We start from the raw sequence: 10,706 nt of genomic DNA, 5'->3' as shown, positions 1-10,706 counted from the left end.
GAAAGGAAATAATGATCGGAATCCCGAGAGGGGTTACGGCGAAAACGAGAAGAAAAAAAAGACAAAAAAAAAGGAATGAGTGGGGGGAAGGGGGGAGAGGAAGTTCGTTGCTTCTATTTTACTTGCTCCTTTGGCCTTGCGCGCTCTCGATTATCTGTAAGGTCCAGAATAGGAAATAAAAGAAACGTTTGCAGTTAAGCTGAGGAAGATTACATGGACCACAATTGCCAATTAAAAAAATTTAGCCTATATTCTTTGACAAGTAGAATGATCATTACCGAAAAATCCTCACCTCCACTGCAGACCCCAAGGGGAACCCTCAGGATGACATACATAATGAAGTTGGTGGAGAAACTCTCAATCAGAGAGGCGATAAACTGCACCAGCATGGTGATAAGGAAAGTTGTACGGCGTCCATACCTGTCAGACACCCAGCCGAAGAAATAAGCGCCAAACAGCTTACCCGCATAAAAGATAGTCTTTGTAAGTGGAACGTACTTTTTGGCGTCATCGCACAAAATATCCCACTGAAAAAGAGGACCATAAGGGGGGGGGGAATCGTTATCATTTATCGACTAAAGGGGGTGGGGGTCGGGGATCGGAAAGGAGGGGGAATCAGTCAGAGTTAAAAATTGTAAAGGGGGCACTAAAGAAAATTGCTGCCATGAGGGGAGATCGTTAGAAAAGTACCGAGCCTTAGTGGGGGAACCAAGTAGATTTTATTGTGACACAACCAAAATCCTCATACCCCTCCCTGGTGATAAATAAATGTTGGTACCAAGAAGGTTTTTATTCATTGAAAAAATGAAATGAAATTAATCGCATTCCTGTCTTTTAAGCGAAGGTGATTCAAGAAATTTTCTGTTGAATTATTGTGAAGTAACGAGTGCTACAATATGCGATAGGCAATTTGTTGTCAAGTGGATACGCAGCCTCGTTCCCGCTTCCTTCCGCTCCTCTTTCGCTGTAGGAAGCAGGAGCAAGAAAAAACCTTGAAACGAAGTTGGTCTATAGATATGGTATATGTTTAGAAACGAAAATTCTGTGAAACAGATCAGGGCCAACTTGGTTTTCGCGAATTTCGCAGCGAGACGGTGCTAAAATCTGTTCTGAGCCCCTTTCCAGTTTCCTACTGCACATTTTGAGAGCAAGCGAGTTTTCGCAAAGCATTGATGTAACTTCAGATACGCATGGGAGAAGAGTTGCAATTTTTCATAAGTCGACAGGGCATACCCTCCCGTTGACGAAGGATAGCCTATGTACAGCCGCCCCTACCCTCCAGAAGAAAATCGCCACTTTGAAAAACTATCGGTTTTGAACTTGTCAGGTGAGCATACTTTTAGTGAGCAACCTAAATTTTGGTCAGCGTTAATCACTTTTTATAATTTCCCGATGTCTTTTTGGAGGGTAGGGGCGGCTGTACACAGGCTGCGAAAGGCGATGAGCAAAGGCACGCCCATGAAACGAAACAGACGACCACAGCGAAACTCAGAAGACTAGGAACTAGATAAGACCTCGCGCGAGAGCAGTTTCTTCGAGTTCAAAATCATCCAAATTGCGTGACTTTTTTTTCAAAAAATTACATCATCTTGTTGGCCCTTAAAATTCGTAAAATTTCATACGTTCTTTACAGTACATCTTACTCAGATGACGCTAAAAGTTTCGCTGCAATTATCGTCAAAACGGAACTTTCCATTTCTATTGTATTTTTTCTTCGATAATTTCCTTATTTCATGATCTTTTCGCGGTCGTGTGGTTTCCGGTTGTAATTAACGAAGCAACTTATTTCCTTGACAGAAATTCTCAATCGCTCTCGATATCTGTTTACGGCCAACGGTGGCGTAAATCCTTTGAAAACCTCAGCGTAGATAAATTACGATTAAATAAGGAAAAAACAAAACAGGGGAATAGATCGTATTTCAAAAGCACAAATAGAAAAAATAAACACTTTCCGCGACCAAAGACGTTGGATTGTAAAGGAAGAGAAGGGAGCTAGGAATAAATTCAAACCACAAAATGGAAAACATCGATCGTCAGTTTCCACTTGAAATCTGGATTAAGACCAGCCCTGAATTATAGCGTGACAGGCGAATTGTCTTTGTAAACAAAATTCAACTCAATCAGGTACGTTCGACATTTTCAATTTTTTCGCCAGATGTTGCCCTTATGATCGGCTAAGTTCACTGCATATAAAACACACTAGCAATTAGCAGTAAGGAAGAAATAGGGCAAACGAAGACGTTTATATTTCCCTTTTTGGACACGATCGAAAGACACTGCTTAGAAATCAGCTGTGTAAATAATCAAATCTGATGCCCTTTAGTTCTACGTGTGTTGGTAAGTCGACTAAAATCGTTTGTCACTGTCTAATTCCCGCTTGTGTGTTCTATGGTTCGGCTTTTAATCAGGACAGAAATGTACACTGTACGCTTTAAAGGCCTAGTGCACAAATTTTACATACCTCTGTAACGATGGACGAAAATGTCACTTGATATCCAACTTTCCGACAAACTGTACTGTTTTCCCAAGCCGCACAAAAGTCCTTTCCTCGAATATCTGCGTTGTCTAGGCAAAAGAAGTCGCCATCTTTTGGCTTACGGGCAGCAAATGCTGGAGCATATGTATACCAGGCCTGTGGGATAGTGGCAAGGAATATAAGCACCCACTGAATTTGCTGAAATCTTGACCATCCGCCAAGTTTAATCAGTAGCTCATCGAATTCAGTTTTTTTGTAAATTCGGCTGAATGCCCCGTCCTTCGATTTTGAATTCGACATCCCTGTTTTGAGCTGAAAGATGAATGTTTGTTTGCCACCCTAAATGATGTTATTCTGGGGGGACTATCTGATAAGTCGTTTCACGCGTCTACAACCTGATATCGACCAGATAAAGTTACAGTCTGATAAGTGAACGTTGGCCGAGCCTTCTGTCCTCTCGTTGACCTGAACGCGAGGGTTAGGGGGGGGGAGGTGGGGGGAAGAGCTCGAATAGTTATCAGGTAACATAAATGCGCGTTTGGACTCGATAATGTTAGAGCAAAGTCCATTTGAACAAGGAAGTTCCAGAGGACCCCCCACCCCCCACAATGTAAGTTATACAAGTATGAGCCGTCCCAGAAGATTGATTTTTGAACCATTTTGGTTCAAAATCGAGAATGTAATTAAGTTTTCAGTTTCAAAAGAATGATGGAGGAGAAGGAACCAGAATGTATCATCCAAGCTAAATTTTCACACGAATGCCACCAAATCTTGTCTTCGACAAAGAGCAATCCATGTGCAACTTACATAGGCTACCTCTGAAATTTGGGGTGGAAAATTACGTGTCTTAGCCTTCAAAACAAGGTCATTATTCAGAAATTCCTTCCGTGGATCCCGGGCATTATCTCTTTTCCCTAGAAGTTGTCCTATGTTGGATGAGTTTAAAATAAAAATATGTTAAGTGGTGTATCTTCTCCTTTCCCCCCCTCCCCCTGTAAAAGTGTAGGGAAATTGACAAAACTGTCATTGACACGAGACTGAATGCATTACGTTTGACGTAGGAGAGCGCATACCATTCACAACCATCAAATGCATGGGGCGCGCAAAGAAAATACCCGGGTAACTGGGATGAAAGGATCGTAAATTATATTTAGTTTGTCTTCAATGAGCATTGTCTTATCTAGTAGTGAAAGGGGTCTCCCAGATAAACCTAAAAAGTCCTGTGAGACTTCTTGCTTAAGATTGTTATAATAATGATGATCATGTGTGGAGCTTAAAGCTTATTACGTATGATGCACGATCCTCGTAGTAGAGAGCGCTATTTATGCAATAGCGAAAACCAGACCTGAAATAAAATCAGGCCTGTACGGGATTCGAACCACTGACCTCTGCGATACTAGTGCAGCGCTCTACCAATTGAGCTAACAAGCCAACTGGGAGCAGGCCGTTAAGTTGATTCGTAATAAACCCGTGATGATAAATCACGGGTTTATTATCATCACGGGTTTATTATCATCACGGGTTTATTATCATCACGGGTTTATTATCATCACGGGTTTATTACGAATCAACTTAACGGCCTGCTCCCAGTTGGCTTGTTAGCTCAATAGGCCCTTTGCAGCTAGGAGGTCACGTGCCTAGCAACGCCGAATTGGAGAGCAAGCTCTTCTGCGACGACAAATCGAATGAGTGTCTTGAGCATCACGCGTATGTATATCTGAAAGGCGGTTATTTTGAATTCAAGCGGTAAATACCATTCCATCTCTCAAAATCCAGTAAGTTTAGCATATAAATATAGCTTTTAGCACATCTTCAAATCGGAAAGGTTAATATTAACTGGGATCGCGGCAAGAATATCAGCGTCAAGTCGACTACGAGTTACAAACATGGCTTCTCCTCCAGGTATGTAGAATAGATCTTGTCTTCTTCCTGCACTTTGATAGCGACGTTTGGACGATTAATACAAGTAAAAAGAAAGAAAATACAGTAATTCACTACGCCTTAGGGTTTAGAAGCTGTTTACTTTTGAAAAACATAGAATTTTGGCTGCTTATTCCCCTCAAGACTATGGTGTCGGAACCAACAAGCGTTGTTTTCATTGTTGTAGATATCGATATGGACGAGTCAGTTGAACAATCCATTACGGGCAGAAAAAATTCTGCATACCATTGCTGTGTTCCCCTATGTAATGGGGATTCAAGGTACCACGAAGATTTGCGTTTCCATCGCATTCCCGGTCGTACCAAGGATGAAAAGTTGAAGAAGGAATGGCTGGTGAAAATCCGAAGAGACGAAGGTCCTGACTTCAAGGTATTTTATAGAGACATTTCGATTTTCAAAGCATTTGGCAAGGATTTGTTCGGTCAACTTGTGTCTAATGGCTTATAAATTTTCCCATTTAGATAACAACTAGTACGAGAGTATGCTCAAGGCACTTTACCAAGGAAGATTACCTTCCCCCCACCAAGTCTGGTAGCCAGCGACTGAAAAGAGGTGCTGTTCCATCGAATTTTAACTGGAATTCCTCCTTCAAAGCACGAAGAAAGATTATTCGACATGTCGACAGGTAATATATTCTTTGGTTATGTTTTAATGCATCGTTGAGTTTATGAGGTTACAATGATAAGTCTAGACTAGAATGCTTCTTTCTTATTTTTAAATACTGTATCAGTTTTGGATAAATATTAACTGCTATTGAAAGCATTTGTGAAACCTTGTAGAAGGGATGTATGGTTAAAAAGTATATATACAGACCTCAGGTTCTTCAATTTCTAGAAGGATGTAATTGTTTTAAAATTTAAAATTATGTAAACTATATGAGTATATTAAATTTTTTGGCTTTCTTTGCAGAGATACTCAAACAGATGATAGTGACACTGATGGAGTGGAAAGTGAAGCAATGCAAAGCAGGGAAAGTGTGGAAACAGAGGTGCAGTCTCTGAAGGCTCAGCTTCTGGCCATGCATGGAGAGCTTGAGGCGAGCAGAAAGGAAGCAGCTGCAGCTAAAGAAGAGCTAAGAAATGTCAAGGCTAAAGCAACATTAAGTAAATTTGGTCTGGAGAGATTTGGTCCAGACAACGAGAGTATAAAATTTTACACTGGCTTTCCCACAAATGAACATATTAAGCTTTTTTTTAATTTTATTAAACCCAGTGCTGAACTAATGACCTACTGTTATGCCTCTGGAGAGAGAGAAAACAGACCAGCCTCCAGAAATATGCTTCTAATAGATGAAATGTTTATGTTTCTTGTTCGGCTTAAACTTGGATTATTTGAGCAAGATCTTGCTGATAGGTTTGCAATTCATATATCATCAGTCTCTAGAAAATTGGTAACCTGGTCCAATTTTTTGTATTTTTTTCTTGGAAGTCAAATCATTTGGCCCTCGAGGGCAGATGTAGATAGATGCATGCCTGAGGGTTTCAGAGAACTCTATCCTAGCACCAGAGTGATTTTAGACTGCACAGAGATTTTTGTGCAAACACCCACATCCCTGTTGTTACAGTCACAGCTGTACTCATCCTATAAGAGCAACACAACTTTGAAAGGTCTTATTGGAATCACCCCTCATGGAGCAATATGTTTTGTTTCCACTTTATACACTGGAGGGATTAGCGACAGGGAAATCACAAGATGTAGTGGTATTTTAGACCTCTTAGAAGCAGGAGACTCAGTGATGGCAGATAAGGGGTTTGATATAGGTAACATGCTACAGGAGTATAATGTTGAGTTAAACATCCCTCCTTTTCTGGAAAATCAAGGGCAGTTTTCAACTCAAGATGTGCAAAAAACCAAAACTATTGCAAGCCTTAGAATACATGTAGAACGTGCCATCAGAAGGGTTAAGGAGTATCACTTTTTGGATTCCGATGTTCCTCTTTCAACTTTAGGTTCAGTTAACCAGCTCTATTCTATAGCCTGTCTTCTAACAAATTTTCAAGGTCCCTTAATCTTATCAAAGTGACAACATTACAATGTAGTGCACTCATTTGGATTAGAAGATCATTCAGAAGGATTAAATATTTAAACTATTACAAAAAGTGTAAGTAGTCATAATGAGTCTTGGTAAATTTTAATTGTTATTATAAGGTGTCAACTGTTACTGGATATAGTATTTCTGAATCAATTGCTCTTTAAACATAATATTGGACATTTTTGGTGTTTTTCTTTTAAGTTTGGTTAATTGGGGGATTACCACATATATTTAATTCTTGAATTTGAGTATGATGATGCAAGTAAATAACAAAACCTTGGCTAAAAGAGCTAAAAAATACTAACAAGAAAGTTAGGTCACATTTCTGTTTCTGCAAAAAAATGCTCCATGCATTCCATGGGTCAACATCACCTCATCCCTCATCCTGACATTATCTGGTTGGCACCAATTTTAGAAAAGTTTTTAAATCTAATATAGTTGTACACAAATTAGAGCAAATATAGAATGGGTTAAAAGAATATTGAAGCTAAATCTTTTCATAACAAATACAGTCTTGAGAGTAAGCAAAGACTAGAGGCAAATCAGCTTAGATAGTAATTGAAAAAAAAAATGTCCACCTTATCTTTAGCCCCTTGGAAAAAAATGGGATCAAAAAGGATTCTTGTGCAGACAAACATGTCATCATTCATGTAACTGAAAAAATCGCACCAGTCTAGACCAGTGAGGCCCAACTGGCACTGGACTTGGTAATAATAAATGTCACTCTTCTTTAAAGAATACTGGTTAGTATTATCCTTGGTAAGATATCTCACATCATCAAATGAGGTTGCCCCCTCCCTAACAACTTTAACCTCCAGTAAACCAAAGGGGTTCTGGTCACTACCAAGGGCATCCAAATCATAAACTTTCCGGTCAGGGCTGCAGCCTAACCATGGGCATTTAGGATTTATAATTAATCCTGATGGGAATAAATTCACTCTGCCATTTTTTGCTACATTAGCATAGACTGTTGCTGCATGGGGTTCAAGTTCTACACCCCTCTTCATTGCTGGAGTTTGAACAAATCTTGCCGGGTTCAGCTGACTTACAAGGTTTTCAAAATTTGAAACTCGCCGGGCAACTGTACCAAACTTGCTTGCTGTTATCCGCTTCTTTCGCAAAAGACGCCAAGTCTCGCTTAAACTTTGAGTAATTGTTTCTTCTTGTACCCTGAGAGAAATCTCACTTGTGACAGAAAGAGAGTCAAATAGGGCTTGCTGGTTTGCCTCCAGGCACACAGACACATTATTTTGAAATCTATCATTTGCACTCTCAAGTGGTAAATCTGGAAATGCAGTGCAGGTAAAATCATTTACTAAATAGTCTGCAGACATTTTTTGTTGATAAGAAATCAAACACCCTTTGGGGACATTTCCAAATTTGCTTGGGACAAATGAAACAGATCTCAGGTCCTGCTCAGAAGGAACAATGGTTACAAACAGAGGCTTTGGCTGTAGACTGTTAAAATGCTCTTTAGTCATTGTTCCATATATTGGTGATGGGGAGTACAGGTTGCTTTTGATGTATTTGTTGAAGGATGCGCCTAGCTGAGGCTTCTTCACAAGTACATTTTGAATTTGCTTTGCTTCAATTTTTTTCCCCCTAGGCACACTCCAGCGCTGCTTCATGCTGGTGCATGTTAGATCATCTGGCAGAGTTCGATGCCCCAGTTGTTTAAGTAAAGCCAGATAATAGAGAAGCCCTATAACATGATGGCAATACCCTCCTGATCCAGCCACACAAGAGCACCTTCCAGACAAAGAATTATTAGCCATGCTTGAAGAAACTTCCAAGGAATGAGGTGGCTCGTTCTTCTTCATCGAACGAAAACATTTCGATGCAATTTTCACCGCGTCGTTGGCCCGTATCACTAAAACATTAAAACATAAATATAAGATTCTGATTGAGAAAAACAAATAAGAAATACTCGATTTTATTACTGACCTTTAATCTCGTGTAGATATCCAGGTTCTGCCATAAACTTGTATGCCTTCGCTGTGCTAGTGCATCCAGACATTTTTTTTGCATATTGGCCGACATCATCGAAGGTCAGCGAGGGAAATATTGAAAGATCTTGGCTCTCTTCAGCTAAAAAAAGCAATAAAACAAGAACATGAGCAACATAAGTCTAACGATTTGGTAAAAATCTTCAAATTCATACGATCATTAAATTGGGCGAGTAATATCTCTGTACTTCTAGTGGTGAATTAAACAACTTTGTTGGTTCTATCATCATAGTTTCAGGGGAAATCCATGGCCAAAATTCTATGTTTATCGGTAGTAAACAGCTCCTAAACTTTTACGTGTAGTGAATTAACGTATTTTCTTTTTCTCTACTTCTATTAATCGTCCACACGTCGCTATCAAAGTGCAGCAAGAAGACAAGATCTGTAGTCTACATACCTGAAGGAGAGGCCATGTCTGTAACTCGTGGTCGACTTGACGCTGATATTTTTGCCGCGATCCCAGCTGAATATTGACTTTTCCGATTCGAAGATGTGCTAAATGCTATAATTATATGCTAAGCGTATTGGATTTTGAGAGATGGAAGGGTATTTCACGCTTGAATTCAAAATAACTGCCTTTCAGATATGCACACGCAGGACGCTCATGAGACTCATTCGATTTGTTTTGCAGAAAAGCTTGCTCTCCAATTCGGCGTTGCTAGGCACGTGACCAACTAGCTGCAAAGGGCCTATTGGTATAGTAGAGCGCTGCACTAGTATCGCAGAGGTCAGTGGTTCGAATCCCGTACAGGCCTGATTTTATTTCAGGTCTGATTTTCGCCATTGCATAAATAGCGCTCTCTACTGCGAGGATCGTGCATCATACGTATCTATAACCGCAGTTCAAAATATATGAACTTCATATATTCACCGTACCCAAAGTGATCTAAATTTGAAAGGTAGGAAGGTTTGTATCAATGAACAAAGTCACCCCTAGCCTCACTCCCGTTCAAAGGCTTGGCAACCAAGCACACAACTGTAAAATGGACTGTTGTACAAGGCACTTTGTAGCCTGCAGAGCAGGCGTTCTTGTGGACGGAGCACTACATTTCGGCTGGCCAAACCAGCCTTCTTCAGGTGCAGTGGGAATTTACAGAGAATTGGGGTGATGCTTCATAGATAGCTGTATGATGTAACAGCGGAAATATGTAAAACTAATTTGATTGACAATGAGATAACAATAAAAATAGAAACAGTGAGCAAAAATAGAAATGAAGTAAGGTAAATTGGATAAATAACTAGAAGTAAGAATAGTAGAAGGAAAAAAAAACTAATACATTTCTTCGCGAGCGTTAAGGCCATCTGGATAAATAGTGTTGCCTCTTGAAATTAAAAAAGCTTCCCTGGCCTTGCGTATCGAGTCGCTCTTGGAAAACACTTTTTCGATGGCGATTAGCTCCATGTCGTGAGCAGAGTGGTTAGGAGAGGAAATGAAGTGTTCTCCCGCTCTAGTAGTTTAAGATTTAGAGTTAGGTTTATCAATGGTACGGCGGTGTTCATTAAAACGGTCTTTTAAACGTCGTTTAGTTTCTCCTATATATTGTAAGTTACAGCGGTTACACTGAATTAAGTAGATAAGGTTTTTAGTGTCACAGGTCAAGTGATATTTAATGGGACGTGTTTCGACTTGCCCCTACATCTCTGACGGTCTTACTAACTATACCTTTTTTTCTACCGACGAAACACGTCCCATTAAATATCACTTGACCTGTGACACTAAAAACCTTATCTACTTAATTCAGTGTAACCGTTGTAACTTACAATACATAGGAGAAACTAAACGACGTTTAAAAGACCGTTTTAATGAACACCGCCGTACCATTGATAAACCAAACTCTAAATCTAAACCTAATATAGCGGCAGAACACTTCATTTCCTCTCCTAACCACTCTCCTCACGACATGGAGCTAATCGCCATCGAAAAAGTGTTTTCTAAGAGCGACTCGATACGCAAGGCCAGGGAAGCTTTTTTAATTTCAAGAGGCAACACTATTTATCCAGATGGCCTTAACGCTCGCGAAGAAATGTATTAGTTTTTTTTTCCTTCTACTATTCTTACTTCTAGTTATTTATCCAATTTACCTTACTTCATTTCTATTTTTGCTCACTGTTTCTATTTTTATTGTTATCTCATTGTCAATCAAATTAGTTTTACATATTTCCGCTGTTACATCATACAGCTATCTATGAAGCATCACCCCAATTCTCTGTAAATTCCCACTGCACCTGAAGAAGGCTGGTTTGGCCAGCC

General features: G+C 39.8%; 3 protein-coding genes across 4 annotated transcripts in view; 1 reads left to right on the top strand and 2 right to left on the bottom strand.

The window, feature by feature from the left end:
• Nucleotides 1-2,892, bottom strand: part of LOC111328584 (organic cation/carnitine transporter 2) — an 11,142-nt gene extending 8,250 nt beyond the window's left edge. Inside the window, exons 1-2 of the mRNA XM_088730831.1 lie at nucleotides 2,462-2,892; nucleotides 293-527 (exon numbers count right to left, since the gene is read on the bottom strand). Coding sequence (XP_088586957.1) covers nucleotides 293-527; nucleotides 2,462-2,776 — 550 coding nt within the window. The 5' untranslated portion in view covers nucleotides 2,777-2,892. The remainder of the gene's footprint in view (nucleotides 1-292; nucleotides 528-2,461) is intronic.
• A 1,269-nt stretch (nucleotides 2,893-4,161) lies between these two features.
• Nucleotides 4,162-6,628, top strand: LOC148724771 (uncharacterized). Of its 2 annotated transcripts, XM_088730806.1 has the most exons (4): nucleotides 4,162-4,378; nucleotides 4,584-4,786; nucleotides 4,879-5,042; nucleotides 5,327-6,628. In XM_088730806.1, exons 1-4 carry the CDS (start codon nucleotides 4,363-4,365, stop codon nucleotides 6,438-6,440), a joined length of 1,497 nt encoding a protein of 498 aa, XP_088586932.1. In that variant the 5' UTR covers nucleotides 4,162-4,362; the 3' UTR covers nucleotides 6,441-6,628. The 2 variants fall into 2 exon arrangements, with proteins under 2 accessions (XP_088586932.1, XP_088586933.1); XM_088730807.1 differs by having other exon boundaries at nucleotides 4,313-4,786.
• Nucleotides 6,629-6,910: 282 nt separating this feature from the next.
• LOC111332302 (uncharacterized) lies at nucleotides 6,911-9,006 on the bottom strand. The gene is made up of 3 exons (XM_022937613.2): nucleotides 8,853-9,006; nucleotides 8,394-8,537; nucleotides 6,911-8,319 (listed from the first exon to the last, which is right to left on the bottom strand). Exons 1-3 carry the CDS (start codon nucleotides 8,866-8,868, stop codon nucleotides 6,992-6,994), a joined length of 1,488 nt encoding a protein of 495 aa, XP_022793348.1. The 5' UTR covers nucleotides 8,869-9,006; the 3' UTR covers nucleotides 6,911-6,991.
• Between the last annotated feature and the right edge of the window lie 1,700 nt (nucleotides 9,007-10,706).

Source organism: Stylophora pistillata, chromosome 8, assembly GCF_964205215.1.
Source record: "Stylophora pistillata chromosome 8, jaStyPist1.2, whole genome shotgun sequence".
NCBI classification, from domain to species: Eukaryota; Metazoa; Cnidaria; class Anthozoa; order Scleractinia; family Pocilloporidae; genus Stylophora; species Stylophora pistillata.
Note: the sequence above shows the minus strand (reverse complement) of the source record. Positions and strands in the feature narration are given on the sequence as shown.